The 16433-nt window shown below is 45.0% G+C and overlaps 1 protein-coding gene across 4 annotated transcripts in view; it reads left to right on the top strand.

Annotated features, from left to right (window-relative positions):
* Nucleotides 1-2691: 2691 nt before the first annotated feature.
* Dnm1l (dynamin 1 like) overlaps nucleotides 2692-16433 on the top strand; it is a 48619-nt gene continuing 34877 nt past the window's right edge. For 2 of the 4 annotated variants that reach the window (XM_042677438.1, XM_042677436.1), the window contains exon 1: nucleotides 2692-2975. In XM_042677438.1, coding sequence (XP_042533372.1) covers nucleotides 2874-2975 — 102 coding nt within the window. In that variant the 5' untranslated portion in view covers nucleotides 2692-2873. The remainder of the gene's footprint in view (nucleotides 2976-16433) is intronic. The other 2 variants (XM_042677439.1, XM_042677440.1) reach the window with 2 other exon arrangements.

Raw genomic sequence — 16433 nt, 5'->3', positions numbered from 1 at the left:
AACCTCCCCAGTGCCATGGGCAAGTGCCACCATAACCAACTTAAAAAAAAATGTTGTCATTTAACAAAATCCCGTGATAGTCCTCATGTTTTAACCTGGACTAGTTTTGCATGTTTTCAATGCAGTATGCCAAATTTACAGTATCCATTTACAGACTTTTTGCACCCAGCTGGGGAGCTTGTGGCCTGAGACAGTTCTTTTTCTTTTTTTTTTTTTGGCCAGTCCTGGGGCTTGAACCTAGAGCCTAGGCACTGTCCCTGAGCTGCTTTTGCTCAAGGCTTGAGTCACAGAGTCACTTCTGGCTTTTTCTGTTTATGTGGTACCAAGGAATCGAACCCAGCGCTTCATGCATGCAAGCACTCTACCACTAAGTCACATTCTCAGTCCTGAGACATTTCTTAAATCCAGGTCCCTTTCCTCCTCTTCTTTCCCCTTTCTCCTCCTCTGCTTTGTCCCCTCCTTCCTCTCCTCCTTTGTTTTTGCTTTTGGCTGTGAGGTTTGAATTCAGAGCCTCCTGCCAACCCTTTTTGCTTTCTTTAAAAGTAAGGTCTTGAGTGTTGCTGCTGGGCTGGTCTTAGCAATCCTTCTACCTGCACCTCCCAAGTACTGGGTTGCCAGGTATTGTACTGTCACTCCTGGCTTGTTAGTGAAGATGGATCTTTGAAATTTGTGGCCTAGTCTGGCTTCCAACTGCAGTCTTCCTCAGAGGCTGGAATTATAGATGTCCTGCCCTACTCATCCTTATTGAGAAAGCATACTCAGAAGGAAGTGACAGTGGTTAGTCAAGGAGATGTTGCTTTTCTTTTCTTGCCCTTTCCCGTCCTTCCTTGGACACAGGTGTTCCCTGTCTAGCCCAGGCTGGCCTGAAAGACCCTTGCTGCCATCCTCCTGCCTTGCTTTCCAAGTGCTGAGATTACAGGCATATACCACCACTCCCAGCTAAATCACTAGAGTGTGTGTGTGTGTGTGTGTGTGTGTGTGTGTGTGTGTGTGTGCATGCACACACGCATTAGTCCTATGGCTTGAACTCAGAGTTTGGGTGCTGTCTCTGAACTTTTTTGCTCAAGGCTGATGCTCTACCACTTGAGCCACAGCTCTACTTTTGGCTTTTTGCTGATTTAGAGTCTTACAGACTTTCCTGCCATGATCCTTTGAACCATGATCCTCTGGTCTTAGCCTCCTGAGTAGTTAGATGTGAGTAAGTGGCACCTGGCTTGCATTGCTATTCTGTGTGTGTGTGTGTGTGTGTGTGTGTGTGTGTGTGTGTCCATTTACATGAATTGTTTTTACTGTGTCCAAACATTTTGGAAAATGTCAACACTGAAATAACCCAAGGAAGCTGGATGCCATTGTTTCACACCTGAAATCCTAGCTACTTAGGAAGCTGAGATTTAAGGACTGTGGTTGGAAGGCAGCCTGAGAATGAAAGGCCTTGAGATTCTTTATCTCCAGTTTAACCACCAGAAAACTGGAAGTGGCACTGTGCTCAAATAAAGCACTAACCCCGAGTGAACAAACTCAGGCCCTGAGTTCACGTCCCATGACTGACAAACGAACAAAAAAAGCAAGGAATAATACAATGCATAGCTATACACAACCTTCAGTTAGTTTTATCAGTTTGTAATGTTTCACTACTGTGATTTTTCTGTTCCTTTCTTTTGCCCCAAGTAGTTCATTGAATTGTATCCTAAAAATGAGGGCCTTTTTATACATAAAAAAGTTTTACAAGGGGCTGGGAAGGTGGCTCAGTGGTAGAACGTTTGCCTTGCATGCATGAGGCCCTGGGTTTGATTCCCCAGCACCATATAAGCAAAAAGAAAAAAGCCGGAAGTGGCGCTGTGGCTCAAGTGGTAGAGCGCTAGCCTTGAGCTGAAGAGCTGAGGGACAGCGCCCAGGCCCAGAGTTCAGGCCTCATGACCAGACCCCCCCCAAAAAAATGTTTTACAAAATGCCATTATCTGTTTATTCTATTCTAATTAATATCCTTATGCTGCTGCTTTTTTTTTTTTTGTCGGTCGTGGGGCTTGAACTCTGGGCCTGGGCGCTGTCCCTCAGCTCTTCAGCTCAAGGCTAGCGCTCTACCACTTGAGCCACAGCCCCACTGCCGGGTTTCTGGTGGTTAATTGGAGATAAGAGTCTCAGAGACTTTCCTGCCGGGGCTGGCTTTGAACAGTGATCCTCAGCCTCCTGAGTAGCTAAGATTACAGGCGTGAGCCACCGCCGCCGGCTCTTATAATTTTTATCTTTAAAATAATAGTTTTCACCCGGTACTGGTGGCTCTCGTTTCGTGAATGCTAGAAAAGCACTCTACCAGTAAGCCACATTCCCACCCCCTCTATTTTCTGTCTTACAACACCAATTCCTATGAGGACTTCAGTATTTACTTTCGCTTCCGACTTGTGTTGACATTTACGTTATTGTTGGTAACACCCCTATTAGTGTTTACATCGCTGTTCCTAACACACCCAGTGTGTCACATCCATCGCGCCTCTAGGACAGGTGTGCAAATGTCTCTTGCCTCTGGTTCCCCGTTTCGCTCCCCAGGTTTTCGACAGGACGTGTGGCCTCGACGATCCCCCCCCCCCCCTCCCCTCCAGCGGGCTCTGGGCCCGGCCCATGCCGCACAGCCTTCTGGGAGCCGTAGGCATCCTCGGTCCTTCGCTCCCAAACTACATCTCCCGGTAGGCTTTGCTTCTCCCCACGCCCTTCGAGGCGCATGGCCTGCCGGGAGGGGGCCGAGAGTCGGCGGCAGGGTCCAATGGGTGCGAGCTCCCGAGGAGAGGGCGGTGGAGCGGAGGACGAGGCAGGTTCTGGGCTGGGTCCCCCATTCATTGCCGCAGCCAGCCGGTCGGGGGTCCCGGGTTTCGGGAGCCATGGAGGCCCTCATTCCTGTCATCAACAAGCTACAGGACGTCTTCAATACCGTGGGCGCCGACATCATCCAGCTGCCGCAGATCGTCGTGGTGGGGACGCAGGTGAGAGTCAAGGGCCGCGTTCGCCAGGCCGGAGCCCCGGGCTGGGGTGGTGGCTGCGCCCGCCTAGGGGCCGCCCGCCGCGGGCGTGAGGGCAGGGCCCTGCCGGGGGTCCCGGGCGGGAGGCCTGCGCCGCGCCGGCTCGTCCTCGGGGTGAGGGGCAGCGGGCGGAGACCCGGGGCCCGGCGGGGTGGCAAGGGGCGGAGCCTGCGCCGAGGCCCGGGCCGGCGGGCGGGGCGGGCGGGGCGGGCGGGGCGGGCGGGGCGGGCGGGGCGGAACTGGAGGCCGCCGGCCCGGGTGAGGCTCAGTTCGCGGCCGCCTCTTCCAAGGGCACCTGGGGGACGCGCCGGTGGGCCTGGCGGTGGGGGCGAGGCGGGCCCCGTCTCCCCCGTCTTCTGGCCCGGGGAGTGCGGAGCTGCGAGGCCCTGTGGTCTCCCAGCCCTCACTGCGGCCCCCAGGGGCTTGCAACCCAAAAAACCGCCGAGCTGGGCGGGGAAAGAAAAAAAAATGCTCCAAATCCCACAGCACCCGGTCCTGTGGGAAGAGCTAGGTTTTCTACGTGGTCTGTGTTTTGGCCTCTCACAGTTTTGGGGGTTGTGACCTGAATTTGGCACCAGGTCTCTGGCTTTTCCGTGTTAGGACACTCTCTCTCTCTCTCTCCTCTCTCTCCTCTCTCTCTCTCTCTCTCTCTCTCTCTCTCTCTCTCACACACACACACACACACACACTCTCTCTCTCTCTCTCTCTCTCACACACACACACACACGCTCACACACGCTCACATTCTGGCTTTTCCCTCTAAGGACACAAATACTCCTTCCCCCTCCCTCCTCCTTCCCTTCCCCCTTCTCCCTCCACCTCTCTCTCCCCCTCTCCTTCCCCCCTCTCTCCTTCCCTTGCTCTTCCCCCCCTCTGTCTTTCTTTCCCTCCTGCCCTACCCTTGTCTCTCTCTCTCTCCCTCTCTCTCTCCCCTCCTCCCTTCCTCTCCCTCTCCCTCCCCTCCCTTCTTTCCCCTCTCCCCCTTTCTCATCAAGTTCTCTGGCCTTTCCTTGTTGGGTCTCACTCTCACACATACACACAATTTTTGGCATCTAGTTCTTTGGCCTTTTCATGTTGGATCACACACACACACACAGTTTCTGTAACTATAATTGATGTATTATTATCTGCTTAGAGATGTTGAGGAAATGTATCTAGAATGACAAAAATGTATCTAGAAGACAAAAGAGTGGTTTTTTGTTGTTGTTGTTGTTGTTTTTAGCCAGTCCTGGGGCTTGTCCATTTTTTTCACCATGAGGTACATCGTTACTTCTTGTTATAAAATGAAACTATGGAGAGATTTAATGTTCAGAATATTAGAGTTTATCCAAGTACTGCAAACTCAGAGACCACCTATTTCCTTACTTTATGTGTTTATGTATTTATTGCTTTAAATAGAGAAATAGAAACTAATTTTGAAACAATTTTTCTTGCTCTATTACAGGATTTATATTCTGTTAGGGTTTTGAGGCATGGGTCCCATGGTAGAGCACCAGCCAATGAATGAAAGTGTCAGATAAGGAGTTCAAGTCTTGGTCTATGCCAAAAATATAAAAAAAGAAAGAATATGTATTCTGCTCAACCCTGCCTACACACACAAACACATACACACACACACACATACACACACACACACACACACACACATTTTCACTTTGTGCCATTTGTTTGGCTTTTTTTCTCAAAGCTAGCACTCCATCACTTGAGCTACAACTCCACCTCTGCTTTTGCTAGTTAATTGGAGATAAGTCTCTCCAGTTTGTTTCACTGGGCTGGTTTCATACCTCCATCCTCAGATCTCAGCCTCCTGAATAGCTAAGATTGCAGCCACCAGTGCCTGGCCTCTAGTTTTGTTACACTTAAGGTCTGTAATGATTCATGCGCTCTACCATCAAACAAATCATGAGCAGTATTGTTATTGAGTACATATTAAAATATCTGGCATATAAAATATTTACTGAAATATTCTGTTCAGTCTAGGAAATGCAATAACTACTTTCTGCGTATTTTGAATGAAGGACTGCTTTCTGTAAATAGGTAATATTTTAAAGCACTAGATTTCCATCCTCAAAATTGCTCTGTATTTGTAAATACAATTAGAAGAGCTGACGTAAATTAAATTCTCTTCTGTAGTCATTTGGAAGTGTAGTCAAGCTGTGGACCAGACACTTTACACTTTAGAAGGACTTTTTTTTTTTTTTTGGTCTGGTCATGGGGCCTGAACTCTGGGCTTGGGTGCTGTCCCTCAGCTCTTCAGCTCAAAGCTAGCGCTCTACCACTTGAGCAACAGCGCCACTTCCAGCTCTTTTCTTTTTGCTTATGTGGTGCTGAGGAATCAAACCCAGGGCCTTATGCATGCAAGGCAAGCGGTCTACCACTGAGCCACCTTCCCAACCCACTTTAGAAGGACTTGGCAGTGCATTTTAGGTACAAAGCAGTAAAAGAACCAGGTTGTCACTAGGTGTAGCAGCATAAATAATTTAAAATCAAGTAGTTTATTTCAGGCAGTAAACCTGTTAGTTGTCAAAATGGTCAAGGAAGAGGAGTCTCCACCCTATTGGAAGTCATTAAGTTACCAGTAGTGCCCAGTCTAGTAGCAAGAGTCACTTCTTGATGTCAGTAAAACTTACTGGATGAAATCTAGCCTTTTTTTAAATGTATATTTTTTATTGTAAAGATACTGTACAGAGGGCTGGGAAGTTGGCTCAGTGGTAGAGCACTTGCCTTGCATGCATGAGGCCCTGGGTTCGATTCCTCAGCACCACATATGCAAAAAGAAAAAAGCCGGAAGTGGTGCTGTGGCTCAAGTGGTAGAGCGCTAGCCTTGAGCTGAAGAGCTGAGGAACAGTGCTCAAGCCCAGAGTCAGACCCATGACCGGACCCCCCTCCCCTCAAAAAAAAAGATACTGTACAGAGGGGTTACAGTTATATGAGTGAGGAAATGAGTACATTTCCTATGAAGCATTGTTACTCATTCCTTTGTTTTTTCCCTACAATCCCTTCCCTCCCCACCTCCCCAACTCCTTCCTTCTCCCCTTCCATCCCCCTCCCAAATCTAGCCTTTTATTATTCAAGTTCCAAAGAAATAAGGACTAGAAACAATTTCTTTTAGTATACCACAACTTTGTCATCTATGCCACTTTTACTCTCTGATATTGTGTAACACACACAGCCGCATTTTACATTCTTATTTAATGGAGTGATGTCCAGTGAGAGTCCAGACAGAGGAATTCATATAAGTGGGTGTTGGTACTTAGTTCTGACTAGTAAACTTCCCAGTACTTATGATCATGTCCTTGTAAAAACAATATATGTCCTTATTACCTGTGGGTTAAATGGTTGCAGTCCCATCTTGTTGAGAACAAATGACTGTAGTCCCATCTTGTTAAGAACAAATCTGGTTGGTTTTTTTTTTTTTTTTTCAGATTAATTTGAGATGGATTAGCCTTGAACAAAAAAGCTAAGTGAGTCCTTTGAGACTCTAGGTTCAAGCCCCAGTACCAATACATTCTCTCTCTCTCTCTCTCTCTCTCTCTCTCTCTCTCTCTCTCTCACACACACACACACACACACACACACACACACACACACACACACACACACACACACACGAATCAGTTTGAAATAAATTTCCTGAATCATATCTCCATATACCTTTTTTTTGTGCCAGTCCTGGGGCTGGAACTGAAGGTGTGCGCGCTGTCCCTTAGCTTTATACTCTCAGCTTTTTTGTTTTCTCCTTTTTGTGATTAATCGGAGATAAAGAATCTAATGGACTTTCCTGTCTGGACTGGCTTTTCAACCATGATCTTCAGATCTCAGCTTCCTGACTGATTGGCATTACAGGTGTGAGCCACTGACACCTGGCTGAAACTTGATTTTTTGCATAGTACCAAAGGTGATTCAGATGCAGTTGGTTCATAGAGCTAGAACTGAACTGTATTATACTTGGAAAAGTAGGAATGATTCACAGAGGTTGAATTAAAGAGCTTTGAACAGAGAACTATGTTGGGCTGGGAATGTGGCTTAGTGCTAGCCTTTATCAGAAGCTCAGGGACTGTGGCCAGGCCTTGAGTTCAAGCCCCAGGACTGGCAAACCAACAACAAAAAACAGAGAACCGTGTTGATTTTGGTGGCATTCTTGCTCCAAAACATCAATTCTTAGACAGCATTAGCCAGCTCTTCAGTGTACTGAATCTTCACTTTTTTTTTTTTTTTGGGTCCGGTCGTGGGGCCTGAACTGTGGGCCTGGGCGCTGTCCCTCAGCTCTTCAGCTCAAGGCTAGCGCTCTACCACTTGAGCCACAGTGCCACTTCTGGCTTTTTTCTTTTTGCTTATGTGGTGCTGAGGAATCGAACCCAGGGTCTCATGCATGCAAGGCAAGCGCTCTACCACTGAGCCACCTTCCCAGCCCTATCTTCACTACTTAGATGGCCCAAATAATACTTACTGGAGGGGCTGAGGAGTTTTGAGCATGTTTATAGCTCTCAGTTGTACACGTTTTTGTTACTTAGCTAAATAAACTGCCCTCCTCTTTCCCTCTGTGGAAAGAACAGAGAAGGTTGATACTTTCAGATCCTGCTATGCTTGGCAGGTGGTGAAGGAGATAAAGCAACTTTTGTGACTCAACCAGGGGAATTTAATCCCTGTGAAATTGAGACTTGGGAGGGGAGGTAACTCAAACCACATGTAGCACAATGCAGGCGCCACCAGCTTGAGCCTGTGGCCTGGCCTTGCTGAAGTAGCGCACTTGCATTTCGTGCCTTATTTCATTGATTTCAATATGAAAATGGAGAAGAGATTTGGGTTTTAATGATCAATAGGAATCAACTTGTATGAAATTTGATACTGAAAAAAAGGAAATACTCATAGGAAATATTCATAATGGGAAACTGCCACCTCTGTTTAGGTCCAAACATTTGACAGCAGAAGAGAAACTTCGTACCCCCAAAACATTCACTTCCTATTTTTCCTTTCCCCAGCTCCTGGCACACACCAATCTTTCTCTGTGGACTTAATTATTCTAGATACTGCACAGAAAGGAATTACATAATATGTGATGACTTATGTCTGGCTTATTTTACTTAGTGTAACTTTTTAAATCATGTTGTAGCACATGTCAGTATTTTGTTCATTTCTATGGCTGCATAATCTATTCTATTTATATAGATCACATTTTATTCATTATTCATCTACTGATGGGCAGTTAGGTGATTTGTACCATTAACCATGATGAGTAGTGTTGCTGTGTTTACTTATGTGTTCAAATATTTGTTCAGTACCATTTGCCAGTCCCTTTGGCATAGAGTTAAGATTGCTGGGTCATACAGTAACTCTTAAGTTTAGCATTTTGGGGAGTCATGCAACTTTTCCACCAGGCCTGTATCCTCTGTGAGGATTTCAGTTTTTTTTTTTTTTTTTTTGGGTCCGGTCATGGGGCCTGAACTCTGGGCCTGGGCGCTGTCCCTCAGCTCTTCAGCTCAAGGCTAGCACTCTACCACTTGAGCCACAGTGCCACTTCCGGCTTTTTTTCTTTTTGCATATGTGGTGCTGAGGAATCGAACCCAGGGCCTCATGCATGCAAGGCAAGCACTCTACCACTGAGCCACCTTCCCAGCCCGGATTTCAGTTTTTCTATAGCCTTATCGACATTTGTTGTTATCTGATGCTTTTGGTTATAGCTGTTCTAATTGTGGACGTAAATTATTATCTCCTTGTGGTTTGCCTTGTCTTTCCTTAGTGACTAATGATGCAGGACAAAGTTTCATGTGCTTGTTGGAGTTTTCCTTTTATTGTTGAGCTGTAAGAATTCTTTCTGCACTGGGTGCCGGTGGCTTGCGCCTATAATCCTAGCTACTCAGGAGGCTGAGATCTCAAGATCATGGTTCAAAACCAGCCTGGGCAGGAAAGTCCATGAGACTCTTATCTCCAATAAACCACTCAGAAAACTGGAAGCAGCGTGTGGCTCAAGCAGTAGAGCACTTGCCTTGAGCTGAAGAGCGCAGGGATAGTGCCCAAGCCCAGAGTTCAAGCTCCATGACTCACACACACACACACACACACACACACACACACACACACACACACACAAACTTTCTCCCTTTTCTTTTTTTTTTTGCCAGTCGTGGGGCCTGAACTCTGGTCCTGGGCACTGTCTCTCAGCTCTTCAGCTCAAAGCTAACGCTCTACCACCTGAGCCACAGTGCCAAGCTTTTTTTGCCTATGTGGTACTGAGTAATCGAACCCAGGGCCTCATGCATGCAAGGCAAACACTCTACCACTGAGCTACCTTCCTACTCAAACTTTCTCCCTTTTCTTGGTGGCACTAGGATTTGAACTTAGGGCCTTACAAAGCAGATGTTCTACCACTCTAACTACGCCAGCAGAGTAAGTTATAGTATTTTCAAAGTTCTAGATACTCATGCTTTGACATTGTTTGGTTTGCAAGTACTCCTTCTTGTAAGTTGTTTTCTCACCTCTTGATAGTGATAGTGTTCTTTAGCACACAAACATTTTTAATTTTGACAAGTCTTGTTTGTGTCTCCTCCTCCTCTCTCTCTCTCTGTCCACTGGGGCTTGAAGTCAGGGCCTCATGCTTTCACTTAGCTGTTTGGCTCAAGGATGGTGTTCTACCACTTGAGCCACAGCTTTGCTTCCTGCTTTTTGGACTTCCCTGCCCCTGCTGACTTGGAACCACAATCCTCATATCTCAGTCTCCTGAGTAGCTAGGATTACAGATGTTAGCCACTGGTGTGCAATTTACTTCCAGCTTTTTGCTAATTAATAGGAGATAAGAGTCTTCTCAGATTTGTTTGCTCAGTCTGGCTTCAAAACTCAATTCTCAGCCTTCAGTGTAGCTAGGGGTACATTGTCTTGTACAAGGTATTGCCAAATCCTGAGCTTGTATGTTTAGGTTTTTTTTTTTTCCTCCCAGAAAAAAAATTGTCTTCTTTGAAGTAGGAGTCCAGCTTCATCTTTTACATATGCCTATCCAGTTAAACTAGCACTACTTTCTGAAGAGACCATTTTTTTCTCCAGTGAATAGTGTGTTGGTACCATTGTTGAAAATCTGGATTCTGAGTTCTTTTTCATATTTTAATCCCTATGTTTTGATTACTATAGATTAATAGTCAACTTTGAAGTTAGAATGTATGAAGCCAGCTTACACCAATAATCCTAGCTCGTTGGGAGGTGGAAATTAGGTGATCATAGTTCAAGGCATCCTGGGCACAAAAGTTTAAGAGAATCCTGGGCTGGGGAGGTGGCCCAGTGGTAGAGCGCTTGCCTTGCATGCTCAAGGCCCTGGGTTCGATTCCCCAGCACCACATAAGCAAAAAGAAAAAAGCTGGAAGTGGCGCTGTGGCACAAGTGGTAGAGCGCTAGCCTTGAGCTAAAAGAGCTGAGGGACAGCGCCCAGGCCCAGAAGTTCAGACCCCACGACCGGACCCAAAAAAAAAAAAAGAAAAAGTTTAAGAGAATCCATCTCCATCGATGTCTGGACATGGCAGCCTGTGCTGGTGACTCCAACTCTAGAGGAGGCACAAAAGCTGAGCACAGTGGCATGTACCTGCTGTCCCCAGTGACACCAGAGGCTCAGATAGAATCACAGGGAGGCTGGCTGGAGCGCAAAGCAAGCCCCTACCTAGAAAACAACCAAGGCAGAAATGGAGATGTATGCATCCCCCAACTTCGTGTTTTTCAAGATTATCTTGGTTATTTGAGGCCTATGAGCATTCTGCATGAATGTTGGAATTAAAACTGTCCTACTGCTCTGACTCCCCATTTTTTTTTTGTCGATCATGGGGCTTGAACTCTGGGCCTGGGCGCTGTCCCTCAGCTCTTCAGCTCAAGATGAGTGTTCTACTGCTTGAGCCACAGCGCCACTTCCAGTTTTCTAGTGGCTTATTGGAGATAAGAGTCTCAAGGACTTTCCTGCCCGGGCTGGCTTTGAACCTCGATCCTCAGATCTCAGCCTCCTGAGTAGCTAGGATTACAGGCGTGAGCCACCGGTGCCCGACAACCCCATATTGTTTTTGATGACAGATCTGTCCATCTTATTTGAGGATCCATTGTATGCGATTGATAAATCAGTCACTTCTGTTTCTCTCTTGCTGCTCTCAATGTTGGCATTTTTGTCTTCGAATAGTTTGGTTTTAGTTTGTGCCCATATGGATGTCTTTTTTATGTACTTGGATTCACTGAGTTTCTTAGCACATTCGTGTCACTGGTCTTGCACTTTTCTGCTTCTATGGAAAAAGTGGTTGTGGCTTTTTATTGGTTGTTTGTTTTGGGGGATGGAGGACCTGGAGATTAAACCCATGGCCTTTTATATACTGAACACATATTCTATGGAGCTAAACCTCTAGTTTCATAAAGTAGAAATTTTTAAATTTTTACTTATTTTTGTGACAATCCTAGACACTGTGGCTGAACTTTTGTGCTCAAGGCTAGCACTATATGACTTGAACCAAAAGTCTACTTTCTTAATTTTTTGTGGTTAATTGGTGGTTAATTGGAGATTATGACTTTCCTGCCAAGGCCGGCTTTGAACCTCAGTCCCCAGAGCTCAGCCTCTTGAGTAGCTAGGATTACAGTTGTGAGCCACTAGTGCCTGGCCAAAGCACAATTTTTTTAAATGGATATCAGTTCTGCTATTTAAGGTCAAAGCTTTTTTGATCTCTGAATGTCTGTTTTCTTTCATGATTCAGAGAACACAGCTTGTCTCCTAACCAAGAAAAATTCTTTCGTAAATACTGTTGGATCTGCAACATTAAAAAGTTTGCGTTTTAGACAGTTGATGTTAGTTTTTTGTTGGGGGGGTCCAGTCGTGGGGCCTGAACTCTGGGCCTGGGCGCTGTCCCTCAGCTCTTCAGCTCAAGGCTAGCGCTCTACCACTTGAGCCAAGCGCCACTTCCGGCTTTTTTCTTTTTGCTTATGTGGTGCTAAGGAATCGAACCCAGGGCCTCATGCATGCAAGGCAAGCGCTCTACCACTGAGCCACCTTCCCAGCCCGATATGTTAGTTTTATTGTTACACTTGGGTTAATTATTCAGTGATAACTACACTTTAAAACCACAAATTGTAAAGAGCCTTAAACTTTGGATTCATACTTTGTTCTAAGAAAGAATATTTGAATTGTAAGGTAAAACCATTTTAGTTTAACTATCTAATATGATGAATATTTTTGAGAATATTATGGGAAATATCCTAGCAAAGTAAATACTAAGGAACTTTGTAAAGCTATAATTATCCAAAATAAATTGAAAAATCTAGAGAAGTCCATCATTACCAGTTATATCAAAATGAAGAATTAAGCTGGATACTTGTGGGTCATACCTGTAATCCTACCTACTCAGGAAGCTGAGATCCAGAGGATGGCAATTTGAGGCCAGCATAGGCAGAAAAGTCTCTTAAACTCTATCTCCATAATAACCAGCAAAAAAGCCAGTCTGGAGACTTGGCTCAAGTGGTAGAGTGCTAGCCAAGCAAAGAAGCCAAGCAAATTAGGAAGCCTTAAGTAAATGCTGGGACCCTCCAAACAAAATAATTCAAGAAGTGTCTAAAAAGTAAATTACAAGCTAAAAAAATGAATCAGCTTTGGTTAGCGTGGAGTAAATGACCATTTATAATTCCTCACCCTTGCATGATACCAATTACCAAGGGAAAAGGGCCAAAATGTAACAAAGCCTTTTCAGTGGAAGGACACATCTGGAGATGGAATTCAAAGCACTGTGAATCCAGCTGCACTCTGTGCAGTTTGGCAACACACTTCTGTCACTCCTTAACATCTCCAGAATATGCAGTCCACTTTGGGAGTATGTGGAGATGACAAAGCTGAAGGCCTTGGAATGCTAGTAAGCCCTACTTTCAGAGCAGGCCAGCTGTGACTTTGCTACTTTGGAACTCTGGGCTATCAGTAGTGTCTTAAATTCTGTGCGAACACTGGATGTTTAAAGTCACCAGGGGAAAGCAATTACCTAACCAATTGTTGAAGAAGCCAATTCTATTTATAATAGGTTAATCCATAAGAAAATTTTTTTTTAAATCTGGCAGCTTATGAGCATATTTTGTATAGTCTGCATGTATTGACATACTATTAAAAAGAAATGAATTAGATTCCAGTGTTTAAAACGTAATAATCAAAATTGATTAAAATCTGAGTAGAGAAATCAAGTTAAGGGGCTGGGAAGGTGGCTCAGTGGTAGAGCGCTTGCCTTACATGCCTTAGGCCCTGGGTTCGATTCCTCAGCACCACATAAGCAAATAGAAAAAAGCCGGAAGTGGCGCTGTGGCTCAAGTGGTAGAGCGCTAGCCTTGAGCTGAAGAGCTGAGGGACAGCGCCCAGGCCCAGAGTTCAGGCCCCATGACCGGACCAAAGAAAAAAGAAATCAAGTTAAGCACAGGGGCCAGTGCTAATTCCAGGAAATGCTGCTGTGATATGAGAAATAAAGGCAACATGTTAAAGTTATGGGGGTTTTGGTTTTTGTTTTTGCTGGTTGTAAGGCTTGAACTCAGAGCCTGGGTGCTGTCCCTGAGTTCTTCCACTCAAGGCTAGTGCTGTACCACTCTGAGCCACAGAGCCACTTCCAGTTTCATAGTCGTTAATTGGAGATACGATTCTCACAGACTTTGCTGCCTAGGCTGGTTTTGAACCGTGATCCTCAGATCTCAACCTCCTGAGTAGCTAGATTACAGGTGCAAGCCACTGGAGCCTAGTTTAAAATTTTTTTTCAAACATTTTTAAAATTATTATTACTATTTTAATTTTTGGTGACAGAGATGAAATAAAGCTTTGAACCCAGGGCCTCATAGGCTGGTCAGCATGCACTAAACCTTTGGCTCTGAACCTATTGGTTCTCAGTGTGGGTGTTATTAGCTCTGGTCTACATTCCTTGGGTGTCAGTGTGAGTTGAGTGTCGCTACATAGATAGACTTACTTTAAGAGCAGGATAACCAATTAGGTGAGTTTTAGGAGCTGTAATGTCCAAGAAGTGACTGAGTCTACTTCTGAAGCGACTAAGCAATGGCAATTGAGGTAGTTCCATTCAAATTTGAACTTCACTGAAGTCAGAGATAATGTGACAACCTGTAGTCCCGGTGTTCAGTCTTTAGGTAACATGTCAGATGAAGGTAGGGTCCATCATCTCTCCACTTGAACCAGGTTTCTCTGATCTGTAGAAGCATCAAATGAATCACCATGCTGCCAGAATCCTCACAGGGCCCTACCCAGCCACCTAACCATTAGGTTCACTTAAACATTTTCCTAATGTGGCAGGTCCTGGCACATAAGCATTGAGTGAAAGTCCCACTCACTACCAATCAAAGTGATGTGTGTATTTCATTTCAGAAGGAACTATGGTCCTATAAATATCTGGCATTTCGTTGCCACAGAAGTGAAATTAGCCTAGTAGTGTCAAACTTGAGGCAGGTAAGAGCAGCTGTGTCAGAATCCAGACGCACCTTACTGACTGCTCCCTCCAGCCTCATCTCCAACTAAAGCCTCTGGTTCAGGTCTTGGGGATGGGGCTCCCTAGGTCGTATCCAAGCCTTTGTGCCACACAGCTCCTGTAGCACTCACGTGTGTGCATGCACGTGACAGTACTAGAGTTTGAACTCAGGTCCTAGGCACTATCCTTTAGCTTTTTTTATCTAGGCTAGTGAGTCAAAAGTACAGCTTTTTGGTGGTTAATTGGAGATAAGAGTTTCAGACTTTCCTGCCAGGGCTGGCTTTGAACCTCAGATCTCAGCCTCCCTAGTAGTCACCAGTACCTGACAACTGTTCTTTTAAAATGAGTGAAGCAGAAGCAAAGGAATAATGAGAGAACAGAAACTTTTTTATTTCCTATCAAAAACAGGACGTCAGATTGAAATTTAAAATTGAGATATTTCCTGAATTTTTACAGTTATCTGTTTCTGGCTAAAAAAATAATACTTTAACTGGACACTGGAGAGTATCTAGATCATTTTTATAGAATGGACAGGTGGACACAGGAGTTGTCTGTATCCTGTATTCAGGCTGCATTGCTACATCATGAGTCTGCTTGGGTATGGAAGGGAATGGACATGTTCTTATCCTCTCAGTGTGAGGTCACACACCACATCTGTGGTATTTTAGTATTGTTTTGAAATACTGACATGTCAAGAAAAGGAGTAACTTATTCACTAATGTTATGAACACTGTTAAACTTATCTTCCAGATCAGGAGTTGAGGCTTTGGTAGACATTTGAAGAGTAGGGAGAACCGCTTTCTTGAATTTGCTATTAACCACGCCCACAAACTTCACTACATATATAGAGATGACCTGAATAATATATTGTCTTACATGGTTTTATACCTGAAGAAATAAGGTGTCAAGTCGTATGTGCTCTTCTGCAGTGTTCTTATAGTAATGAAATTAATTCATATATTCATAATCCCCAATGCATATTTATACACAAACTGTAATATGCCATGAAAAATATATATAATAGGTGCATTAGTGTGTTCTCCATTGTTATAGCAGTTTAGATAAGCAATGGCACCAACAGACTATGCCTATAACTGTCGCATTGTACATGTTTGGGAATTTCTGGGAGGTACCAAGAAAAGGGAAATGTGTTGTTTTGTTTTGTTTTTGCCAGTCCTGGAGCCTGAACTCAGGCCTTGGTGCTGTTCCTGAGCTTCTTTTGCTCAAGGGTAGAGCTCTACCACTGTGAGCCACAGCTCCATTTCCAGCTTTTTGGGGGCTGAATTGAGGGTAAGAGTCTCATGGACTTTCCTGCCTGGGTTGGCTTTGACCCATGATCCTCAGATCTTAGCCTCCAGAGTAGCTAGGATTACAAGCCATTGGTGCTCGGCTACTTTTGTTCTTTCTTGTTCCTCAGGGTTGAGGTAGCCATTTACATTCCCTCCAGCAGAGTAAAGGTAAATTTGGATGTGTACTTGATATTGTCATATTAAAAGTGGTAAGTAATAAGCACTATGCAAATGGGTGGTTTCACTATGGCTTGTGGCTTTTCTGTGCATGCGTATATCATGCTTCACACTTGTTTTTGTGGCTAGGGTTTGAACTCAGGGCTTTGTACTTGGTAGGTAAGTTCTCTGTCACCTAGTCAGGCCTCTAGTCCTTTTTTTTGTTTTTTGGGTCCGGTCTGGGTGGGGCCTGAACTCTGGGCCTGGGCTCTGTCCCTCAGCTCTTCAACTCAAGGCTAGCACTCTACCACTTGAGCCACAGCGCCACTTCCAGCTTTTTTTCTTTTTGCTTATGTGGTGCTGAGGAATCGAACCCAGGTCCCATGCATGCAAGGCAAGTGCTCTACCACTGAGCCACCTTCCCAGCCCCCCTCTAGGTCTTTTTTACTGTTAGCTTATTTCTTATTTGTTGGGCCAGTACTAGGGCTTGAACTCAGGGTCTTACACTCTTACTCAGCTTTCTTGCTCAT

This window comes from Dipodomys spectabilis, unplaced genomic scaffold, assembly GCF_019054845.1.
Source record: "Dipodomys spectabilis isolate Male_0828 unplaced genomic scaffold, ASM1905484v1 ptg000039l, whole genome shotgun sequence".
NCBI classification, from domain to species: domain Eukaryota; kingdom Metazoa; phylum Chordata; class Mammalia; order Rodentia; family Heteromyidae; genus Dipodomys; species Dipodomys spectabilis.
The sequence above is the reverse complement of the archived record's forward strand: the minus strand, read 5'-3'. Positions and strand labels throughout refer to the sequence as shown.